Below are 26,000 nucleotides of genomic sequence, written 5' to 3' on the forward strand. Positions count from 1 at the left end.
TGAAAAGTCTTAGCTTTAGTCGAAGGGAGATATCTTTAGTTCTCCAAACTCTGTTCAAAGATGTGAATGCAGCATGTGCCTTTCCTATTTGTGCTTTCACCTCTGCTTCCGTGCCTCCATCCTTGTCAATTATACTTCCGAGATAGCAGAAAGTGTCTATATCTTCGAGTTCCTGATCTTTTACTTTGTTCTGCTCCCTTTGACGCTTACCTATCCTCAAGACCTTTGACTTGGCAGGGTGAATTCTTAGACCAAGTGATTCCAGAGGCTGTTTATAATTGTGGTTTTCGCTTGCATCTGGTCCTGGGTGTGGGACAAAAGAGCCAGATCATCTGCAAAATCCAGATCATCCAACTGTGTCCAGGGGTCCACTGTATCCCATTTCTTCTCCCTTTGGAGGTTTCCTTCATTAGCCAATCAATGGCAAGGATGAACAGGAATGGTGAGAGTAAGCATCCCTGCTTGACACCAGTCTTAATTTCAAATCTGTCAGTAAGCTGATCTTCATGTACAACCCTGCAACTTGATCCTTCATACATTTCCTTAATGAGGTTTACTATCTTTTCAGGGAGTCCATAATGTGCCAGAATTTTCCACAATGTTGCTCTGTCAATACTGTCGAAAGCCTTCTCGTAATCCAGAAAGTTGACAATAAGAGGAGACTGTATGGGATTCATACTCACAAATATATATATAAATATATATATATACTAGTAAAAAGCCCGCAATTTCGCGGGGAAAGAACTATTTTCATTCGATACTGTACTCACCATCATTTAATGAGGGCAGATTGGTAAACAACGTTGTCTGTGTAATTTGGTATATCTTCGGTTGATTTTTCTGTGTGGCCCAATAATATATTTAATAATATATTCCCTCAACTAACCCCAAGAAAAAATTAAACCTAGTACCTTTAATTAACCCCAATAGGAAAAACAAACACCCTAGCACTTTAATAATACTTATGACTAACCCTAATAGGAAAAAAAAATCATCCGATCTCGAGCTAACCCTAATAGAAAAAATCATGACAAATTGAATAAATAAACGCCTGACAAAAGATCAAAGGTGAAAATACAAATTTAAAGAATACTGGGGATGTAGGAGCTTTCGGAATGTCTCCCCTTTACTTAACTTATGGAAAAACAAACTTCCTAACACCTTTAATAAGACTTATGACTAACCTTTCGAGCTAACCCTAATAGAAAAAAAAAAAAAAACAACTCTCGGACTGCTTTGCACTACCTTTCAATATTTAACAAATCAAAATGGCGGCTGAAAATCAAAACAATGGTCAAATTAAGAAATCTTAAACTTTCACAAATCTATCAAGGTTTGTTCTAGAGTTTTTAAAATACTTCTAGATATAATGACAAATTGAATAAATAAATGCCTGACAAAATATCAACGGTGAAAATACAAATTTAAAGAATACTGGGGATGTAGGAGCTTTCGGAATGTCTCCCCTTTACTTAACTTATGGAAAAACAAACATCCTAGCACCTTTACTAAGACTTATGACTAACCTTAATAGAAAAAGAAATATCCTCGATCTCGAGCTAACCCTAATAGTAAAAAAAGAATCAAAATGGCGACTGAAATACCTTCATGTGATCAAGTGAATAATATCACTATGAATGCCACGATTTGCTGAAAAATGCCAACACACACACACACATGTATACACCACACACAACACACACACACACAAACATACACGCAATTAGAACATAATAATAACACTGATCACCGCTAAATCAACAACACAACGGAAGTAATAATAATACTTGATGTCATAAATAGATGACGCAAATTGACAACTTTTTACAGTGTCAACATTAGTTGATTTTGGGAGTCAAGTGTCGTCGTTGGTACATATTTTATGATATCTGTTTGACTCAACGAACTTTCAAACTGACTTTAAATTATAAAAGGAAATCAAGTTATCTGTTTATCTATCTGTAAAAAATACATTTCTAATTTTCAAATCTTTCAGTAGAGTTGTGCGCCGTGTCAATTTTTTTATTTACTCAAATAAGCACAATGTTCTCCACAATGCTATATTTTTTAAAGAAAGGATATATATATATATATATATATATATATATAATATATATATATATATATATATATTATATATATATATATATATACATATATATATATATATATATATATATATAAAATATATATATATATATATAATATTTATTTATTTATTTATGAGTGTTAGTGGAGATACTTGTAGGTATGAGAGTGCTCGATAATTTAGGTTAGACCACATAAAAATAAAATTCACTCACGTATTTTGAAGTTAAAACGAATGTTTCCATGTCTTTCATTTCCTCAGTCAGCATTCATATATATATATATATATATATATATATATATATATATATATATATATATATATATATATATATATATATATATACATTTATATATCTCAATGTAATCAAATTTATTCAGGCTCAACTAACAAAACATAAATAATACTATCTTAAATGCAACCTGACGTATAATAAACCTGCAGCAAAGTTACATAATTCAGCAAGTTGAAGTGATATAGTTTAATAATAATGACTGAGCTGTGTACTCAGTCACACACAGGAAAAGCAGAAAGTTCTTTTGAAAGGTTCATGTGTTGTATATAGCCTATAACCCCACAGAAATGTCCCACAGAAATGTAGATAATTTTTCATATTGTCTAAAATAGTTATGTCCTGTATATTTCTATTTGTTTTTTTTTTTTATTAAAATTGTTGCACTCAAGAGATTCATGAAGATTGGTGATGAAGTGAGATAAGTTAAATAGAATGAAAATGAATGCGTAGGGTTGGACACTAGAATAATGTGTTTTGAACTTTCAGTAGATATCAATTTTTCTAACACCGATTTTCGTGGGAGTATTTCACAATAACCTCTCTTGCTACATGCATTCATTTATTTCATTGCCCATGCGAACTTGATCAAATTGAATTTATTCATAAAACAATTGCTTCTAATATTTTTTTTCATTATTTATTTTATTTTTTTTTGGGTAAAAAATATTGCAATCCAACTTAATTTGACCATCTCAATGAACGAGTTTTGTAATCGAACAAACCTGGTTTAGCTTGTAAAAACTTGGAATAGGCATATGAATCATACGTAAACAGAGATCATATCTGGCCCCCCAGGAAAATGCGACCGATGCGGCCGCATAATTTGCCACTTCCCGCAATGCGGCCGCATAATTCACCTTTTACCGCATAATTATGCAAAATGTGTTTTTTAGCGTGAATTTATGACCATTGTATGACGAAAAATGAAACCGAAAAAGTCCGACGATGTTCCCAAATACGTGACAGTACGACAGTGACTTCCCTTTAATTTTAACTCTCTCCTTACCAGCTATTTTTAGAATTTCCCCCGAAATTTCACACACACCAGCACAAAATAGACTTTTCTTGCTCAAACAAGAAAGTGACATGTGAGCTCTACAACACAGTGATTAGCATTTATAGCTGTAACCAAAGCATTTCTTTAAATTTTGTGATGTACAAGAGATATTATTTGAGGAAATTGTCGGTGGCATCGTAACGACCGTGACGATTTTCATATGGGTGGTAAGGAGAGGGTTAAAGGGAAGCTGTTCCAATACGATTCAATAGTCTTTTGTCACGCCGCCCGGCAACGGTGGCCATCTTGGTTCTAAACAAAGAAAATCATTACTTTTTATTTTTCATGCTGGCTAGAACTTTTCATATGCCTTGTGATCAGAATGTGTAAAAGTCAAAACATGATCAAATTTATGTGTTTTTTTTTTCCTCTGGATACTCTTTATGCTCGCCGGAGAAATATTTCATACGGGCGTCCGCCATTGTTCCGATAGTTTAGAACCAGTGTTACTAAGTTACCATCGTATTCCAAGTGTACGATTTGATTTGTCTTCTTGAGATCTAACCAAAACCAAGCGCCAAGCGATCACTGCCTTTCTCTCGCTAACAAGGCTAACGTGCAAGTTACGATCTGGATTCAAGTTTGATTCCTTTTAATAAAAGTTTTATCAATAATCAATACAAGACAACTTGACCAGAATGGATGCCTTCGTACATCGCAATGGGGCAGCGCCGAGTGCCAAAGCAAAATCAGCAACAAAGACACCAGTTACCGACCGTCACAAACAGTTTAAAAATGAAACATTTGTTAGTGCTTGTAAACTGTTTTGTAAGTCTTGCAACTTAGTGCTGGACCATATAAGAAAGTCTACAATTGACAATCACCTCAGCTCAGACTGTACCCGAGGAGGAGATCAAGAGGTACCCCGGCAGCTTGGGCCCCTCGCGGTGAAGAACTCCATCACCTCTTCTGTTGACATGCCACATTTTTGGCAGTCCATTTCTGATGAAGTGCCCGCTTTGGCTGCTTGTGCCAAGTGGTACATATACACCACGATCAACAGCGCTGATGCTGAGCACAGCTTTTCTGTTTACAATCTGATATTGTCAGACAACGTCTCTGCGACATCTAGCTTTTCTGTTCTACAACAAAAAATTAAGTTTTGAATTTGCGTTGTAGTTCTTAAATTTTGAATTGGTTAAATGTAAATAAAGCAATGGAAAAATTTAGACAGCGATTTATTAATTTTTTCTTGTTTTGCATAATTTGTAATTTCCCTTGCATAATTTGCCTTTTCCCCCCGCATAAATTGCAATTTCCCCCGCATAATTTGGGATATTTTTTTGCATATTTCCGGGGGGCCAGTCATATCATTTATACCACATACACTATCAAAGAAAGATAAAATTTATTTTAAAAATATTGTTGCTGTTTTGAACTTGAACTTTCTTAATTAAGGTGCTAGAATAAGAGATGCCTCCACCATTCCTGCACTGCGTAAACATCGTTCAAGGGTGCTAGCTTTTGCGTTGTCTCCCTCTCTGGATTTCCAGTCCAGAAGCATCTGGAAGGCCTGTGAATGGATATGATAATTGTGATTAAATTTGAAAGTATTTTCCTACACAGAAAAGGATAATGCTTCCATTTATTATGCCCCAGATGGGTTATGAAACTACAATCTTTTTATCCATATTCATAAACTAACAAAACAATACTCATCAATAATAATACTCATCTTAATATTTTGACCTTTGGAGCTTGAAAATGACGGTATACACATCTCGTTACAATTCTTGAATACAGTGCTCTCCGTTTATAAGCACTTTGGCTACAAGCATGATCCAACTAAGCACGCTCAGGACGTGAAACAGAATTTTTCCTATATAAATTTATATATTATAAGCACAATCACCCAAAAAAGAATCTTACTTACAAACATGCTCAGTTTTCTGACCATTATTTCAAGATTACAAAAATTATAACAGAACATAAATAAAATAACTACAAATAAAAATATCATTTTTTTTTTAAATACAAAAGATTACCAAACAGGGTTAACAGAAACTATCAAAATGTTCTGCGCATGATGTATGGTTCACACCTCACTATACCATCACTACTTGCCTTGCACAAAGCAATTGACACCTCAGTGATGAAACAGACAATGCCCGTCCGCTACAAAATCTTATGATAAGAAAAGGCAAGCTCAGCAGCTTATTGAAACCAAACAGGAAGGCAGGAGGGGGAGGAGGGGGGGGGGGGGGGGGGGAGAGAGAAATTGCCCACTTGTGGTAACTCTGACAAATGCTATAAACGAGGTAAGGGAAAGAAAGACTCAGACTGTCACCAGAAGTGGTTATAATTCATCATTGACAAAGACATTCATTTTGATGACTGTTCTTCAATTAAGGGTGATTTTATCATCCGTTGACTCAATTGAATATAAGAAAATCTGCTGGGAATCGCCATAATTTGTCACCCTACCGGAACTCTGACGGCTCAAAATATTAGTCTCAATCTATGTTTATTTCCACGATACAGTAGTATAATAATTAAAATAGATGAGTGCATGTTTGTAATAGCCTTTATTTCTCAAAAAATACTGCGATTTCTCCATTTATTTATCTAAACCAGTCACCAATGTCACTATCACATAACAAGTTACCTCCCTTCATTTCTATAAAAAATATTTTTAAAGTCTTGAACTATAAAAAGTACACAGATTTAACATTTAAAATTATATTTATATTTAAAATATAAAAGTCTTTATCTAAATTTGTCTTATTTGTCAATTTTATAATTATTCTTTAAATTATTCACAAATCTTGTATTGAAATTTTAAATCTAAAATTACTACATTTTCTTACATTGACTTCATACATTACATATTTTATTATAAAAATACATAAAGTTAAGAGAAGGTGTAAGCGTTGCAACGTGGTTCGTGATACTCACAGTAGAAGTTACCTGCCAGGGAGTTGTCGTCCAATGTCGCAGGTTAAAACCAGCCGTTTTACTATTGTTTCTGCACTTCTATCTTCATTCTTGAAGTAGCGTCAAGCTTATGTGAAGTATTGGTAACAGTCTACGTCTCAACTTCACTTTGAGAGATGTAAAGGTGTCTTTGTTTGCTGGAACATTATGATCTGTCAATTGACATTGGAAATCGCTATATTATTCATTTGCATGCACCTGCAGACTTTATTACCAGACTTATCATGATCTTTGATGGTTCAAAAGTTTAGTCTTGGTTTATGTTAATTAGATAACAAATAGATGGATAGATAGATAGATTAATAGTAATAGATGGATAGATAGATAGATAGATTTCTACCTGTTTATAAGTGCTGTTTGGATTGTTTGTTCGTATACTCTGAATATCATCAGCAAAGAAGCCAAGTCGATTTGCCACCATATCCCAATCTTTACGATGTATTTTCTCTGCTACTTCCTTCAACACAAGATCAGATGGCACCTCTGATTCATAGACGCTTGGTGTGTAAAATCCTTGCTCACTGCTAAACTGTAATGGTGATGTTTTGAAAGCATTTCAGTATAATAATAATAGTTTGTTAAATAATCAAAGTAGTGAAAGAAAAACAAAAAATTCTATAATAATATAAAAAGATTGAATTCCTTAAGTAATCAATTCATGGTTTTTAAAATAATATAATGAACCCTTCCACAATTTCTATCGATCGAATAAGATCTGAAACAATACATTGAGCCAAAAATTTTAAAAATTCAAATCACCAGTTGAAGAAGAAAAAAAAATAATAATAAATAAAATATATATGGCTTTTGAAAGAATGTGTAAAGGAGGTCGCACCTGCTATCACTTAATTGCAAATAGTTCTATTGAGAAAGCAGACATTCCAACCTGCTTCAAAGAAGCTATAATTACTCCACTCTTGAAAAAGAAAACTTAGACAGCGATCCATTTAAAAACTACAGGCCAGTCTTGAACCTTCATTTCATTTCAAAATTAATAGAGAGACTCATTGTCAAACGTCTCAACAAATACATAAATTTCAACAATTTGCATACTGTTTTTCAATCCGCCTATAAGCGATTACATAGCACAGAAACAGCACTTTTGCGTGTCCATAATGATATTGTCGACCTACTTGACAAAAACGATAATGCAATACTACTGCTGCTGGACCTAAGTGCCGCATTCGACACTGTGGATCATGCAATACTGCTACACCTAATGCAGAGGCTCTTTTGAATCTGAGACAAAGTTCTAGAATGGTTTTCATGCTATCTACGAGACAGGTCACAGCGCGTACTCATAAATGATTCCCTTTCACCACCAACAAAGCTGCAATTTGGCGTTCCACAGGGTTCAATGCTTGGCCCTTATATTTTCACAATGTACACAAAGACCATATGCAACATCATCATGACCTTCTGTCTCAGTCATCATCTGAAACATCGCTGAACAGACTAACAGTTAATGCAAAACAAAGCTGCTCATATAGTTACAATAACAAAGCCTTGGGACCATATAACACCGGTCCTTAAGTCAATACACTGAAAAGAATAACATACAAAATTGCATGATTTGCTTACAATTGCCTTCACCATATATCACCTGAATACCTTGAATGCCTTGTGAGGGAGTATAGACCAACTCGATTTTTGCGATCTGTGCTAATGGAGAAAAACATCCCAAGAACAAAGTTTGCTGAGCATGGTTTTGCATTGTCGGCTCCAATCATATGGAATTCTTTACCACCTAAAACCTGACAAGGTGAATATCGACCAGTCTTCAAACGACATTTAAAAACAAATCTTTTTCATTCTGCTTTTCGTGATTCTATGTGATGAGTGTGACTGTTGTGGTGATTTTGTAGTCTCAAACTAATAACTCAGGATTACCTCGGGCAAATTTTTGTGCATTTTATTTCTCATATCATCAGGCAGAATATGGAAATTCAAAATTTGATCAACTGGACCTCTTGGTAGCCCCTCCACGGCCCTGGCAAAATTACTCTCTTCTATTTGACCTGGAAGATAAAGAAACAACGCTATCATAACAATTTTCAGATAATATTTGTTTTGTTTTTTAAATAGCCATTGATCAGGATAATAAGACAAGCAACACTGACACATGATGAAAATGAGGGAGAACAAGAATCGTTTTGATGAAGATCACATTATATAAAGTCACTTACAGTTACTAAACCAAGCATTAAAACATACTATTTGAACATTTCTAAAGAACTGAACAAGTGTGTATGAAAGGTACACACACAAAGCAAGTAAGAAAAATACAGATCGACTGATTTTTTGGGATGATTTTTTCTTGTATTTTTCTTTCTTGCTTTGTCTGACACCTTTTATACACACTTGTTCAGTTCTTTATCTTACACCAGTGCCTGCTCCTTAATTTCTTTATTTGGACACTCCTAAAATCAAAAACCATTTATGAAATATTTATAATGAGTAAAAGATCATAAGCAAATAAAGTAGATAAAGAGAATTGTTTAATCAGTTGAGGGTAATAACCGGCAAATCAAATAAATTGTGAGAAGTGAATCATACAGAGTCATTCTATTGAAATTCATCACGTGAAATTTATCAAGATTTATTGCATCAGTGACTAACTAAATAACAGGTGATGACTTAGGTGCCACCAATTGTGCTCACATACGTCCATTCTCTTCTTCCAGATTAGTATCGATTTCTAGCGGAGTTGTAAGTTTCAAATGTATCCAGGTTTTCGGTTAAAAGGATACATATTAAGTGGAAATTGGAAACCATTTTCAATATAAAGATCGAATTGTTATCTGATAATTGACCCAACTTTCAAACATCAACACCAAAACACTTGGCCAATTAAAGCCACATATTTATAGTTTGGGGTTTTGGAATATCTACGGCAAAACAACAGTAAAAACTTTCAATATGGAGAAGAAACATCGAGACAAAGGATGTGAAACACAACAAACTGGAAGTCTTCATAAACTCCTGTCTCATGCAATTTTTAAAATATCTGATAAGTAGTATCACATATGAAGTGCAGCAGATGTTCATTATAGCCAACAATAAGAAATAGATTGGACATACTCTAGGAAGACAAGAAAAATTACAAAGGGAGTGCTAAGTACAACCTCAAAGTCAAAATAAGAGCTCACACGCCAACCCGGTGACAAACATTACACAATGAGTTGAAGACCACAATAAAGAATTCCTTGGTAAAAAAGGTGCTTGAAAACCGACATGAATGGAAAATCAGTGGTTGATGCACTATGCCACAGATGAAGCTACTACTACTAGCATGAAGTGATTAATGTTTCTTATGAATTAAATAGGTACTTTCTTTTTCATGACGTCAAGAAAAGACGTGTTTATCTTTGAACTGACCAATAACCACGAAATGTAAATTTATGTATAATACAATGGGGAAAAAAAAAGAGTTGAACAAAATGAAGTGCAACTGAATATTATCATATGCATCAAATGTAAATATTGTTTTTGTATTTTTATGTTATGTTGATCATCCATTGATCAACTTGTGATGATCTGAATTTGAGACACGTGTCCAATAAATACATTTGCGTTCATTTATTCACATCAGGTGAATATTGGTCCAGTTCAGAAAAAAAATTGTTATACAAGCATCTGTGTTACACATTCTTTCTCGATCAGCTGGTATTAGATGGAAAAACATTGCCTTGGTACGGTAGCCTACCTTTATTAGTTGGATCTAAGGCCCGTAAAAACACCTGAGTGATACGCTTGATTTCTTCCTGAAATGAGAAATAGGTTTTTAAAAATTCAATAATTTCTAAGTTATATTTTTAAAAAGTAAATTACTGGTCATATTTTCAATTATCAATGCCTTATATATAGTGAACGAAAATATAGGGCCTGAACTGGTTGATGGCTAAATAAGGCAAAGTAAATGTCAAACAAAAATATTATTTTCATGTAAAAAACGTTGGTTATATTGTCAAAATGTGTGAGGTTTTTCCAGAATGAAAAAAAAAAAAGCAAGAAATGGGTAAAATATAAATTTTAAAAAAATACAGATAAAGAATAAATATGACGGCACATTTGTATTACATAAACAGCAATGGCTGTTCATGGTCTATCATGTTTACCTCACATGAATTGCCTTTAATTTGGACAATAAAGATTATTATTATTATTATTATTATTATTATTATTATTATTATTATTATTATCATATGCAGTCTTTGTAGCATTTCCTCAATGGGACGGAAAATGAAACCGTTGGGAGACATTATGAGCATGAAAATACATATGCTTTTGGTTTCTGTGATCTATTTTTATTTGATGATCAGAGCTTATGTTCTTCTACAATCCATGAGTGCCTTTTTCAAAAATACGTGGAAGAGAAGTTCTATTGAACATTTTAGAAAAAAATATGCAAATATGAAGTCGGTGTATGGTTCTATGTAACTGTGAAAGAATTACAAGCAATATTGAAGACAAAAGCAAGAAAATGCATACTGTTTTTGGGGCATAGATGAGTGTCAGTGTCCAATTTTGTCTCCATCTGATTTCAAATGTATGATGATTAAAATGATAAAGTTACGTTTGTGAACGTTCAAGCCTGTTTGTTTGGGGTTTTTTGGGTTTTTTTGTTTGTTTTTTGTTCCTTTGTTGCATTTTTGGTTGTTTTGTTTTTTTGTTTTTTTTTAAGTATGTTTTTCTTTTCTTTTTTGTAGGGAGGGGAGGAGGGAATGGTTATTCTATTGCAATTGTAGGCTCCATATGCAGTTGCTATTGATGCTATGAACTTAGCCAAAAAGCTCACATTTTGCCAGCCAGTTGTAATATACCAACATACAAAACTATGTGTAACCTTGACCGTTTTTAGTCTGATTGTAGAAGTTTATGAGAGCTACTCATAAAATGGCTGGCTAAAAACAATATCAAAGAGCTTAGTGACGTCAATTTTGTTCCATCTATTTTTCAGAACTGAGAAAATCTAATGAAACTATTTAAAATGAATGTATTTATAAGGTCGAATTCAACAAAACAATTGATATAATGAATTGACTTACATCTGTTTCGTCGGGATATATTCTCCTCAGAATTTTCTGAAACGTGTCTCTGGGGATGGGATTACCGTTGTTCAACATCTGGAACATTGCTGGGGAAGGGGGAGGGGAGGTGGAAGGGGGAGGGGGAGGGGGTATTAAAAGAATGGGGGAAAGTTTTTAAAAAGGATGCATTGTGACACCATTACGCCATCTGTCATTGGACAGATTTTTATGTTGATCGGTGATTACAGAGTAAAAATCTTATTTTTAACAGCAACAACTACAATAATAACTACAACAGCAACAAAAACAACAGCAGCAACAACAATGACTTCAACAAATGAGAGTACTTCGGCAAAAACTAAACAAGACCTTCTTCCCCTTCCCATTCCTCCTACCTTGTCATGTAATTACTTTTTTTAAAAAACAAAACAATTTCATTCATTTCGATGAGAAAGTTTGTGAACTGCTTCAAGAAAAGACTGTAATATCTCATGCTTAAGCCACAGTGTAATATCTTGATATGATTTTTTTTCCTTGCTCAAGGTAAAAAGGAGATGCCAAAAGCAAGGCTCGAACCCAGATAATCATGTTCTTCATGCAATTCACTATCTACTCAACAGGCTCGTTCCAGACAATTGAGCTACACTATTAAGCTATTGAACAAGAATTAACATATAAAAGCTTAAAATAAAAAGAACAAAAACAACTATATAACAATGAATGTTTGGGTCCTAACTTTTCGTCATCCATCAACAAAAAAAAATAAACATTGCGAAGACTTTTTTTTGTCTTTTTTATCTTTAAAAAAATTGCCTCTAATAAATGATCGCTTAAGATGGCAACCAATTTGCCAAAATTGTCAAAAAGTCTAAAGAAGAAATCTTGGATTTGAGATACATATTTTGACAAATTTTAAAGGTAGTGAGTCGTCTTAATCGATGGATATAATCTGACATAAAAGTTTTGCGATCAAAATAAGTAAAATATGTCAGAGCATAACAGTATAAACATTAATACAATTTGTAAATTCAGACAAATTAGGGAGCAAGCACTGGTATAAGATAAAGATCTAAAAAATGTGTTTGAAACAGTGCAGGACAAAGCAGAGAAAAATAAATACAACAAAAAATAAACCCCAAAAAAGCAGCTTGTCTCGGCTGGGAATCGAACCTCAGACCTCTTGATTACCGTCCAGACATGCTACAATTACCCACGCAGCAACACAAAACACAAACATTGGACATAATCATCTGGACGTCTGAGGTTCAATCCCCAGCCGAGGCAGGCAGATTTTTTGGGATGGTTTTATTCTTATATTTTTCTATGCTTTGTCTGGCCTGCCTGCCGCTGTTTCACACACACATTTTTTCATGCTTGTCAAGTCTGGAATGATGAGAGCACATGTCTCAAGAAAATGGAGAATCAAAAATAGCACAGACTAGATGATGGTGTACTTGATGATTATGAAATTCGGTTCCTTATAGTAGAGCTTGATGGGATAAAGAAAGCATTGATGTGGGCATTGAGCATATTAATCGGAAAAATGTAGTGTGAAAATATGAAAACGTATTTATTAAACAGTATTTTTTAGATAGAAAGCCAACACAGACAGTTTTTCAAATGGTCTCACAATATATATATATGTATATATATATATATATATATATATATATATATATATATATATATATATATATATATATATATATATATATATATATATATATATCATTATCATCAACAGCAGCAGCAGCAGCAGAAGCATTATTATCAACAGCATCATCGTTATCATCACCAACATCTTCATTATCATTATCATCATAATAGTTATCACCACCACTACAACCATCATCATCCTCATCATCAGCAGCAGCATGATCATCATCACCATTAATATCAAATCTTGCCCTTATATGCTGAGCACACCACCAGGACAATGTGCCTACATGACAGAAGTAGATATGAAGTCATTTGGTGCGCATTGACCTCGAACAATACCTCTTTAAATACTCAAGTGAGAGACTTGATAATAAACAACAACAAAGGGAAAGTGTTCACAACATTGACAGTTATATTATAATAAATCTGATGTGTACAATGGTATACAATGACCATCATGATAAAGTCTAGTGGTTATTGGGTTATCACAACTGGGCAGTCATAATAAGCTGATTAGATGTTATTATGTCCACAATTTTTTAATCAGATAAATTCTTACATCAACATTTAACACTGTGCAATTGTGTAATAACACGTTGTTACAGAGATTAGACTGAATCATGTTTAACAACAATAACTTATCGCCTAAGTTCAATAGCATGCTTATGGACTTGATAAGACAAGAATGATTCTTATCTGACTTGTTAGAAATTCGGTTACCTAATCTTTGATTTGAGAACAATCTGTTTATCTTAGAGGGATGAAAGTTTATCTTTAACTCCTTATCACACTTATCAGTGCACTTACAGTGCGTATGCCACCTCCCTTTCCCCGAGATTTAACTAATGACAAAATGATTTATCTATTAATCGAATTGGAATATGAACAAGAATATATTTGATTGTGCAGCAATATGGTCTTCTGGTATGACAATCACCTTTGGATTGAAAGAAGTCCAGGTTTGAGTCCCTCTCTGAGCGGTGCATAGTTCAGTCTTTGGAAAAGACTTAACTTACATTTTTTTCACCATATTCAGGTGTAAAATCCACCAGAAGTCCATTCCTTGCCGTGGTGTGGTGGCTTGATAGCCTTGCATGATCCAGAGGGCAATACTAGCAGGTTCAACCATACTGGAAAGGCCAAAGGGTAGAGGCCAGACAAATACGATCAGACCACCCCCAGTCCTTCCCCAGGACAGATTGTGTCCGCAGCCTTGGATGGCAGACTATCTATGAGAAGAAACTCGGACATGAAAATCAACGCAGGAGATGGATGTGCTGGGCCTTTGGTGCATAACGGCAGCACAACACATTACACTCAATGATAGTAGCAAATGCGAAGAAGAGAAAGGAAGTAGGAGGGCTCTTTCATAATTAACCGAAAAATGCCTGTAAAATCTGCGTTTTTTATGCTATCAACAAAATTCTTGCACGTGTTCATACCTTGACTCGTCCTTCATTTCTCTACATAACAGCCAAGTCTGTCGACACACTTCTGCCAACGTCGCACCATGGAATAGAAATTTCTGAAGAAATTTCCGTCAAGGTTTTGTAGCCATTTCCGCACATGGTCAACAAGCTCTTCATTGACATCAAAGCGCTTTCCTGCCAGCTCACGTTTCAGTGGCCCAAAGAGGTGATAATCAGATGGTGCGAGGTCTGGACTGTGTGGTGGGTGTGGCAAAATCTCCCATCCATATTTCTCTAGCCAACCTTGCGTCACTCGTGCTGTGTGGGGTGTAGTGTTGTCGTGTTGCAAAATGACCCCGTTGGTCAACTGCCCTGGGCGCTTTCTGCGAATGGCCTCCCTAAGCTTGTCAAGAGTTTGGCAGTAACTTGCAGCATTGATTGTTTCTCCAGGTTGTAAGGTTTCGAACAGAATAACACCACGACTGTCCCAGAAAACAGTTCCCATTATTTTCTTTGCTGACCGCATGACTTTGAATTTCTTCGCGACAGGTGAGGATGGATGTTTCCATGTCATCGAATCTTGCTTTGTTTCTGGGGTGCAATGGTGCAACCAAGTCTCATCACCGGTGACTATGCTGTCAAGAAAAGTCACATCGTACCCTAGAAAGTCTCCGCCGGCGTTGGCAGTATGCCCGTGAACCCTGCGTGAGCTCTTGCTTCTTCTCAAAAGTTCCCTGTAGATGTCCAATCTTTGTTCTTTATGATTGTCTGTCAATTGCTTAGGAACCCATCTTGCGCTGACTTTTCTGTAGCCAAGTTCATCAAATACAATTCTATGGGCAGAAGTTTCCGAAATTTCAAGACGGCTTGCGATTTCATGAAGTTTCAACCTCCTGTCTTGACGAATAAGCTCATCAACTCGCTTCACATTGTCTTCTGACGTCGCAGTTATCGAACGCCCTCTCCCTTCCCTGTCTGTCAAGTCGGAATGACCGGCTTCAAACAAATTACACCAGTGATAGACTTGTGTACGGCTTATAACATGCTCACCATATACACTCTGAAGTTCTTTATGAATTTCGGTAGGATTCAGACTTTTGGCGTTCAAAAAACGTATGACAGCTCTGATTTCCTCCTTTGACCAAGTTTCAAGGTGGGCCGCCATCTTTAAAATCGTATAGAAATTTATTGTGCAAAATGATGCACTTCATAATTTCTAGGAATTTCCGTAAGGAAATAAGGAATATCATGTCGTTTACAGAATTAAAAAATCTCCACTGGTTGCTGAGCAATGGGCATTTTTCGGTTATTTCTGAAAGAGCCCTAGTAGATGTAAAATGAGTAACTGGCCATTAACAGTGTCGTTTCTGTTGGATAAAAAGTGTATTTTGGCTTAACAGGCATCATGTCTCGTACTACATGTTAAGTGTTGCTCTTGGCTAGGGATCTATAGTGAAAATAAGTATATTTTGTTGTGATGTTTCGAACAAAATGATAAACTGTCATACCTCTTGCTTTGACAACAATGTCCTGACTTTCACTCCATTTTAGTCCTCGTATGTATGACTCAAAAGACACCGATCCATCGGATGATTTAAAATATTTCAGAATCTGGTAAGCATTAATGTGAAAAGCATTTACATTATTTAAAATCTCATTGCCACGCTTACACCTTCAAAACCCAACTATACTACTTCCTCTTAAACAAGATGAAGGTGTGAGAGAGGGGCCTCATTAGCTGTTGATGTTTGAAGAATACAACACAATAGATAATGAGATTTTATCAAATGAACGTGTTTGAACTCTGAATTCAAACAAGCATGTGTCCCGAATATTGCCGTAATAATAATAATGGGTGATGATTGATTTGAGAGATAGTGAGTAGTTCCGTCAAATGCTCATCAACACAATTGTTAATGGCAGTGCTTAACACATCATTTTTTTAAAAACATTTAATAAAATTTAAGGCATGGTTTAGCAATTGATTATTAATTGTGATAGGCAGATTGAGAAAACACAGGAATTAAAAGGGAAGGGGGGGGGGGGGAATGGAAGGGGGAGGATAGCCTCGATTTCAAGTAATTTACAACTTGCAACTTGAGCTTTTATATAGCGCAACATCCACTAAACATGCTCAAAGCGCTTTACAAAGGGGCCCTGACCAACAGCAACACTGTTAGGTGATATTACAATTACAGAGACAACGCTGTTAACAGCCAGGTACTCATTTTACACTTGATTATGGTGAGAGAATGTGAGTAAAGAGCCATTTCCAAGGACTCAACTATGCGCTGAGCGAGGTTCGAACCCAGGACCTTCCGATCCGAAAGCGAGTGTCATACCACTAGACCACATAGCCGTACAAGTAAGGCCAATAGACAACGCAGCTTTGACTATTTTTCTTACCTGTGCAATGAAACATCTTCATTTGTCTCTATTTTGTGTAGTTTATGATCAAATGTATATTTACAACTCTATTGTTTTATCTATGACAAAAAGAGATCAAGAGAGAGGGGGGAAAGGGAGAGAGAGAGAGAGAAAGAGAGAGAGAGAGAGAGAGAGAGAGAGAGAGAGAGAGAGAGAGAGAGAGAGAGAGAGAGAGAGAGAATTTAGTAATCCGTATCTAATTTATTGTATCTTTGTCCACTGGGTTTATATAAACAGAAAAATTAGTAAAGATTGGTAGAAGCCTTAAGATTTTTCATGTAATGAATCAAAACAAAGTAAATTATGTTTAATAGTTTTACAACATTACACGATGACTACATCTTGATAGAGCACACCTCAACAAAACAGGAACTGGGAGCTGTTAGTCTTTTCTGACCCCTCTGTCCATTTATCAGTTATTGGATAGCTGGGTCTGTTCCTTACACAATGTTACATCTCGTGAATATACTTTGCTATAGACCAGAGTCCTATCAAAAGTGTAGCAAGCATTGTTCTTGTTTTACATTAGAGAAATCGGGACAAACTACAGGCCTTGTGGCCTTGAAATACTACCACATAATTTAATAAATACATTTGATCTTAAAAACAAAGAAAAACAACTGGATTAATAGCAATAATACATTGCAATACTTACGTTTTTCACAAATACATCTGATGACAGTTTGGGAGATGCTAGGGTTTCTTGAGTGAGGACACCATTGTTATTTGCCCCCATTTGCTGGAAACGGAACCAAAGTCTTTCTACTTCTGCTATACTCACTGAATAAAAAAGGGAATATATACATATATATAGTCATTCAGAAAGCAAAATCAGTTTAGGAACAATGTTATAATCGGTCGATTCAACATACTAAGATGGATTTTAATAATTGAAATAATTAAATTATTTTTATCTTCGTCTCAAGAGGTATTACATTGCTTAAAACACTTTTTAATGTGTAGTTTTATGTGTACCTAACAGGCACACAGTGTGTTTCAAAACTCTTTGTGATGCATATTATTCAAATTGTTTTATGTCATCATCACAGTATTCATGAAGTGGTGGTGATTTAAAATATACAAGTTATACAAATAATTCCCCATTGGTTTTTAAATACTTACTGGATTTTAATATGAATTTATCAAATACTAGCAAGCCCATTAGTAATTTCTATTTGCAGAGCTATTCTACTTGTCATCTTTCCATCGTGCAATATTCTGGGGTCATTTCAGCCCCAATAAAAAGGAAAATGATGATATCAATGAAGAGAGTTTAGATCTAACTAACAAAAACCCCTAAACAGTAAGACAAAGATGATAAGCTCAAAGAGAACAAAAGTAAATCCGTGAACAACTTATCTGCAGAGATGTCAACCTATGATTTGGATAACAGGAATTTCAGACACCAGTCGGATGAATTTCAAAGTCAAAATGGGAATTTACATATGTAAACAAAATCTTATCTATTTAGATCAATAAGATTTGTAAACACAATGTCGATTACCACCCCAAAGCCCCTTTGTTACAAAACTAGCAGCCCCTGCTACACCTTCAATGTAAAACTAATAACTAATCTTATATGTTGTCTCCGCATACAACCACTGAATCTGTATAAACCCCTAACAGAAACATACATGAAAAAATATATATAAATATCCCAAAGAAATCAATAAGTCATGACCTCTCTCTGTCGTGTGTGGTTGTGTGTGTGTGTCTGTGAGTGTGTATGAGTGAGTGAGAGGAGAGAGGGGGAGAGGGAGAGAGAGAGAGAGAGAGAGAGAGAGAGAGAGAGAGAGAGAGAGAGAGAGAGAGAGAGAGAGAAGAGAGAGAGAGAGAGAGAGAGAGAGAGAGAGAGAGAGAGGAGAGAGAGAGAGACCAGAGGAGAGAGAAAGGAGAGAGAGAGAGAGAGAGAGAAGAGAGAGAGAGAGAGAGAGAGAGAGAAAGGGATGAAGAGGAATGCCGGGATACATGAATGAAGTAAAAGAGAACAGGTCTGTATTGATGTTGTGCATTTAGATTAAAGTCCTCACATCTTCCCACCAGATGAAACGTACCAACACACAAAACTTATGTGCGACCTTAAATGTTTATATGAACGATTTATATTTATACGTTTTAGTGGGACCTAATCCCTAAACAAAATCAAAAACAAAGAGCTCAGTGAAGTTGACTTCGTTCCTTCTATAGATGGAAAAAAACTGACGTTATTCAGCTCTTTGTTCTATATTTTTTTAAAAGACAGCCATTCTAATGAGTAGTTCTCACTAAATTCTATCAATCAAACAAAAATGTTTAAGGTTACACATAGTTTTGTGTGTTGGTACGTTATTTATGGCTGGATACTGTTGTGAGGATTTTACCCAAATGCATAGCATTAATACAATGTACTGATATGAAGAGAGAGTGGACAGAATGAGTAGAGTTCTTGGATATGTATATAGGTATTTGTGATCAGTGTTAAATTTAACGCATCAAAGCATAATGTTGTGCTTCAAGTTTTATGGGATGTAATGTACCTAGTGTGTATTGTGACTGAGTAACATTTGTTTTGAATTTGCATTTTGTACCCACTTAAATTCGTTTCCTGTTTAAAATAGCGTCTTATATCTTAGGGATCAAATAAAATTGATTAGAAAATTTTATATGGCCATTGTAAAATCATCCTAAATCGCAACAAAAAAAAAAAAGTACATCGCCTTGCATCAAAAGGATAAAAATGATAATGAACTGGCTAATTTTAATCAGTGCTGGTGGTGAAAATAAAAATGGAAAAGGAAGAGCATTTTTAAGAATTCCTATAAGCCCCATTTTTACTGTATTAACCACCACCTTTAGATCAATTAAGATGATAAATCGTCATTGATACTCTAGCTAACTTCTGAAGAGTGGGAAACTGCATCTGTATGTTCCACTACATATTAGTTCTCTCACAGCCAATACATTGCATGGATTTCTATGAATCAGAGGAAAACCATCAGCACTGTTTCATAGCAGGTAGTAGCCTGGTTTTCCCTGTAATTGGCACACAAACACACAGACATACTTGCTCTTTCTTTTATCAATAGAGATAAGTAAAGCTCCATAACCTAATGACAGCGGTTGTAGTAATGGTGATAGTAGTGATGATGATGTGATGCTGGTGGTTATAATAGTGATGATGATGCAGCAGTAGTAGTGGTGTGGTGGTGATGGTGATTGTAGTAGTAGTGGTAATGGTAGTGATAATGATGTGGCAGATGTGGTAGTAGTAGTTGTGGTAATGATGATGATGTAGTGGTGGCGGTTGTAGCAGTAGTGGTAGAGATGATGATGAGAGAAGGATGGCGATTTTAGTAATAGTAATAGTGGTAGTGATGATTATATAGTGGTGGTGATTGCAGTAGTAGAGGTGGTAGTGATGACGTGGTGGTAGTGGTAGTAGCAGTTGTGATGACGATGTGATGGTTGTAGTTGTAATAGAATGGCTGCAGTGAAAGAGATGATGATGTGATGGTGGTTATTGTATTAGTGGGGGTAATTACGTTGACCACATATTGATATGATTTTTCAATTGTCCACCTGCGACTACAACATTGGAAAGGCCATGGATCATTCAAACTAGGTAAGCTGTTTTTTGTCGGTTGTTTTGCGGTGTGGCATAAATAGAGATTTTTTTTCACTTTGATTCTTACGATAATTCTTATCAACAAAAACAGTCTAAAATTTCGATTTGAATGGTGAATTATACATTTCTAAGTAATTTTTGGCTTAATGTGTATAATAGTTGAAACAATTGAATTAGTGCCAGTCTATATATTTACTGGATCATATATATTATTTTCTCAGAGAAAATGTATAAAAGGAGGAAGAAAATATCAATACCACTGTTCTACGGAAGTTATTAGGATTATACATCGCCGTTATATTTGTAAATCTAACTGTATACCCTTAAAAGGATCTTTTGAAATAAACTGAAATCATCATGTAAATATGTATAGTTGAGCAGACCACAATAAAATCTAATTTACACTCTGTCGAAACTGCATGAGCTGTAATCCAGTTAGGTTTGTTTGGATGTGTGATCTTAGATAAAGCTGACTCTGATCTCGGATCAGATACAAAAGTACTGCTGTATATACCCATTCTTGATTAGATGTCTCACCTGAGAAATTAAAAAAGGAACCGATTAACATTGTTTTATTCATATCATATATTTGCAAACCTCACTATATCTTAGATGTAAAACTTATCACTGACATGTATGTAATCTACACATACACCCAATGAATCTGCATAAACACCTTAAAGAAATATATATGTAAATATATAAATATTCAAAAGAAATCAACAAATGAACAGAAACATCTGTGCTGGTTAGTAAACAGAGAAAATAAAAAAGTAAAACAAATACAGGAATCTACAGAGCTTCTTTGTTCGGTGTTTTAGTTTTGTCTGATCGAGCTTGGGGGGAGTGTCATTAATCCCATAGTTTGATTGATAAAACATCTACTGGTTAGCATTAGTGCGGGGCGGTCCTTGGCAAGCTTAAGGACCACGGTCCTACGGTCCTTGGGAAATGAAGACCGCAAGGACCGGTCCTAGGACCGGTCCTTTTCGACATTGAACATTCCTGAGAGACTGTTGGAAATTCGAACCGGTTGGACCTTTGAGACCGTGGGATCGTTCATTCTTGAACCGTTAAAGACCGCTACACGATGAAAACCGTGGTCTACAGGAGTAAAACACACGGAGTAGTCACACTCATTTCAAATTGTAACCTAATTAGAGAAGAGGGGTGATGCCTTCTTTATTTGCTCACCGTACTTCATTGTTACTTCGATAATTTAATAAAATTTGAAATTTATCCCCATTAACGGAGATAATGGCATCGCCCAAGGCGTTGATCGAGTTGTTCGTGGCGTTGATACACACACGCAACTCCTACCCCCCCCCCCCCCCCCCCCCCCCCCCACACACACACACATTAGAGGGCAGCGAGCATTGAAGAGTAAGAGAGAGACGTGACGTTATAATAAGAGGGGTGGATGAGGTAATAAGAGGGGTCGATGGTGACTTTTCGCCAGATCTAACAAACTCAGCTACCCATTCATTGCTGAGTAGACAGGGATTCAGAAAAAACTCGACTGCACCCGGGATCGATCTCTGGCCCTTTGCGTATAAAGAGAGTGCTCTATCAACTGAGCTATCGGGGTCCCCAAATATTCTATTGGACTTTTTTAAAATTCAGACGTTATAACTGGGTTTTTTGGAAGGAAGAAACTAATGAAACTCATATTATTTGATTAGTAAAAACACCAAACGAAATTTTAATATTATTGTATTATTTTTAATGACAACACTGCGATAGAAAGGAGTGGTGACAAGAGATGGACAAAAGAAAACAAAAAATCGGATTTGCTACTTGCTAGGTTCGACACACACACACACACACACACACACACACACACACGCACAAACACACACATCTTTAGTAGTCACCTACATTTCAAACAATAACCCATTAGAGAAGAGGGGTCATGCCTTCACCATAGATCATTGTCATTGCGATCATTATGGTGTAGTAAATTTTGAAATTTACCCCGTATAATGGAATCGTCCAAGGCGTGCGCCTCCTGTTCCCCCATCTCAAACACGAAAGGGTGGTTTGCGGAGTGGAGGTTGGTGGTCGTCTGCCTGTATGGTCGTCTGTGTCGTTTAGTGTATGGCAAAGGGGGGTGGGTGCGATTAATTAAGTGGGATGGGTGGTGATTGGTGGAAGATAGGCAACCGAAGCAACGAATCGCTGGGGAAGTAGTAGGCTATGGCGCGAGGCCGTAGGACCGTGGTCCTTAAGCTTGCCAAGGACCGCCCCGCACTAGTTGAAAGGTGATAAGAAGTGAGGACCGACGCCGGTCTTCCCCTATGGGACCGGTCTTCGGTTCACAGCTAAAAGACCGTGGGACCGCCGGTCCAGACCGGTCTTCAGCGCGGCACTAGTTAGCATCCTATAGTTTTTCCCACCCCACCTCTCCCTCTCTCTCTCTCTGATTTCCCTCCCCCACTCTCTACAGTGTGTGGGTGTGTGTGTGTGTGTGTGTGTGTGTGTGTGCATGTGTGTGTGTATGTGTGAGAGAGAGAGGGGGGGGAGAGAGTAAGAGAGAGAGAGAGAGAGAGAGAGAGAGAGAGAGAGAGGGGGGGGGGGACAGAGAGGAATTTTTAGTACGTGGGTTGTATCAACTTTCCAGCTGGCAAGTATGACAATAAGGTGGAAGTACTTGCATTGAATCGATACCAGTTAGTGATTCCTCTCATTATTTTGAATCCAAATTAATTTCTTAAAATTCATATCAACCATTTTCTGCTCTTTACATTGGGAGAGAATTCAATGATAAATGAGTGAAATATATAAGATATTAACTCCCTCAATCCTTGAGACTTTTGCTAGAAGTACTTTTCAATTTTGAGTATTCTTAATATTCGCCTCTCGTTCTCATCATCAATCAGAACAGAAATTGAAATGATGTGTCACAGTGAATATATAGTATATATCTAGTTAGTCAATCTCACTCAGACTCAGATTAAAGTTAAAGTATCTAGATTGGAAACATACGTGAACGAGCAGTAAGCTGGTTCAGGGACCTGGCATCAGTAGTTTAGTAGAGTAGACTTTGTGAAATGAATGGTAAACTGTTCTGGCTAAAACAAAATAAAATGCGAAGAACAGAATTATTTAACTTAGACTTATATATATATATATATATATATATATATATATATATATATATATATATATATATATATATATATATATATATATATATACGTCTATATTATATAAAATAATACAAGGTTTTTAGTTATAGACATAAAATTCCAATCGTTTTGACAACCGTTCCGGAATTCATATTTTTATATTTTCTCTTTTTAATGAATACCATCAAATTTCGAATAAGCGAGTGATCACAACCTAAATAACCATGAAAATACTAACGAAAGAGTGATAATGGAGAGGCTTCGAATGGGAACAATACTGTAGGCCCTATTGTTCCCATCCGTAGCCTCTCCATTATTACTCTTTCGTTAGTATTTTCACGATTCCAGACCCCACCGCTCTTACATAAACCATGAGTTGTACCGTCGATTTTATCTTTGATTCTTTGATCATTGTTTCGAAAAGCCACGATACAAACTTTTTAGGGGTCTAAATTTTTGGTTTTCGGTATGTAGTTTTATCATTTTGTGGCTCTCTAACTCTAAAGCCCCGTTTATACCCGTCGTTCATTAATCCAAGGCCTAGTGGATCAACTTAGACGCGGTGGCTGTCACCATTGATTTAACCCAGAGTTTGTCGATCAGTGAAAGAAAGAAACCTGACCCACGAGCCCACGTACCGGTGGACCAGCAGTAGTATAGCACCGGTAAAGTTCGAGACAGTGTCCGTGTGTAAGAGCTCCTTGGACAGTGCCAATGCATTCACAGTTCATAAAAACAATAGGTAATGAAATTGAAGGCTACAAAACTATTTACCAGTTTGTTTTCAACAGCATCATCATATCTTGTCGCGCCAGTGAGTCAGCCAGTCCCGGGCAGTCTGGTTGCATTCCCTCAGGTCAGCATTGGTGCAGTGAGGTCCCAGCGAGCATTCAGCCAGGATGTGGTCCATGGTCTGTCTGGGGTGACCGCATGGGCATTCAGTGCCCGGTGAGATTTTCCATTTAAAGAGGTTGGTGGCGGTGTTTCCCACCTTTGCTCTAGCTCTGTTCAACGCCACCCATTCTTTTCTCTTGAGGTCTGTGCCTGCTGGGAGCTTTTCTGTTGGGGGCTGGAGGGCATCGTTTGCTGTCTTGTCCCATTCTACCCATTTGTCCAGGCGGAAGAATGCTGAGTGGTCAGCAAAGAGCGATAAGCACAACTTTACTTATTGATAATATTTGTAGTAGACGTAGGTATCTAATCTTGTCACTGGCGGTCGGTCTATTGAGCGAAGTTGCTTTGTGCCGCCCTATATTTTCCAAATTTAGCAGATACTGCTTTTCATCATAAATTTTAGCAAATGCTGTTTTTTCGTTAACACTCGCGCATCTATGTCTTACTAGCCGTTGCTGTATGAAGTAGTGCCGCGCTGAAGACCGGTCTGGACCGGCGGTCCCACGGTCTTTTAGCTGTGAACCGAATACCGGTCCCATAGGGGAAGACCGGCGGCGGTCCTCACTTCTTATCACCTTTCAACTAGTGCGGGGCGGTCCTTGGCAAGCTTAAGGACCACGGCCCTACGGTCTCGCGCCATAGCCTACTACTTCCCCAGCGATTCGTTGCTTCGGTTGCCTATCTTCCACCAATCACCACCCATCCCACTTAATTAATCGCACCCACCCCCCTTTGCCATACACTAAACGACACAGACGACCATACAGGCAGACGACCACCAACCTCCACTCCGCAAACCGCCCTTTCGTGTGTGAGATGGGGGGAACAGGAGGCGCACGCCTTGGACGATTCCATTATACGGGGTAAATTTCAAAATTTACTACACCATAATGATCGCAATGACAATGATCTATGGTGAAGGCATGACCCCTCTTCTCTAATGGGTTATTGTTTGAAATGTAGGTGACTACTAAAGATGTGTGTGTTTGTGCGTGTGTGTGTGTGTGTGTGTGTGTGTCGAACCTAGCAAGTAGCAAATCCGATTTTTTGTTTTCTTTTGTCCATCTCTTGTCACCACTCCTTTCTATCGCAGTGTTGTCATTTAAAATAATACAATAATATTAAAATTTCGTTTGGTGTTTTTACTAATCAAATAATATGAGTTTCATTAGTTTCTTCCTTCCAAAAAACCCAGTTATAACGTCTGAATTTTAAAAAAGTCCAATAGAATATTTGGGGACCCCGATAGCTCAGTTGATAGAGCACTCTCTTTATACGCAAAGGGCCAGAGATCGATCCCGGGTGCAGTCGAGTTTTTTCTGAATCCCTGTCTACTCAGCAATGAATGGGTAGCTGAGTTTGTTAGATCTGGCGAAAAGTCACCATCGACCCCTCTTATTACCTCATCCACTCCCTCTTATTATAACGTCACGTCTCTCTCTTACTCTTCAATGCTCGCTGCCCTCTAATGTGT

General features: G+C 36.6%; 1 protein-coding gene across 4 annotated transcripts; it reads right to left on the minus strand.

Moving 5' to 3' along the window:
- Positions 1-2,736: 2,736 nt before the first annotated feature.
- LOC144972848 (uncharacterized) lies at positions 2,737-24,500 on the minus strand. 4 transcript variants are annotated; one of them, XM_078914570.1, is made up of 10 exons: positions 24,407-24,500; positions 23,490-23,575; positions 20,908-21,041; positions 17,556-17,680; positions 15,982-16,084; positions 11,424-11,512; positions 10,082-10,139; positions 8,266-8,393; positions 6,716-6,904; positions 2,737-4,954 (listed from the first exon to the last, which is right to left on the minus strand). In XM_078914570.1, exons 3-10 carry the CDS (start codon positions 21,020-21,022, stop codon positions 4,835-4,837), a joined length of 927 nt encoding a protein of 308 aa, XP_078770696.1. In that variant the 5' UTR covers positions 21,023-21,041; positions 23,490-23,575; positions 24,407-24,500; the 3' UTR covers positions 2,737-4,834. The 4 variants fall into 4 exon arrangements, with proteins under 4 accessions (XP_078770696.1, XP_078770694.1, XP_078770692.1 ...); XM_078914568.1 differs by lacking the exon at positions 24,407-24,500 and adding an exon at positions 23,770-23,791; XM_078914566.1 differs by lacking the exon at positions 24,407-24,500 and adding an exon at positions 23,726-23,791.
- Between the last annotated feature and the right edge of the window lie 1,500 nt (positions 24,501-26,000).

This window comes from Berghia stephanieae, chromosome 5 (genome assembly GCF_034508935.2).
Source record: "Berghia stephanieae isolate SIO BIC M18660-M18661 chromosome 5, UCSD_Bste_1.3, whole genome shotgun sequence".
Classification (NCBI taxonomy): domain Eukaryota; kingdom Metazoa; phylum Mollusca; class Gastropoda; order Nudibranchia; family Aeolidiidae; genus Berghia; species Berghia stephanieae.

What these genes read in the sequence shown, in the direction of transcription:
- LOC144972848 (XM_078914570.1), bottom strand. Translation starts at nt 21,022, where the DNA reads ATGGGTATATACAGCAGTACTTTTGTATCTGATCCGAGATCAGAGTCA. An exon ending in CAGATGTATTTGTGAAAAAC is followed by an intron (nt 16,085 to 17,555) that starts GTAAGTATTGCA and finishes AATGCTTACCAG; the next exon opens with ATTCTGAAATATTTTAAATC. An exon ending in CATTGTTGTCAAAGCAAGAG is followed by an intron (nt 11,513 to 15,981) that starts GTATGACAGTTT and finishes CCCCTTCCCCAG; the next exon opens with CAATGTTCCAGATGTTGAAC.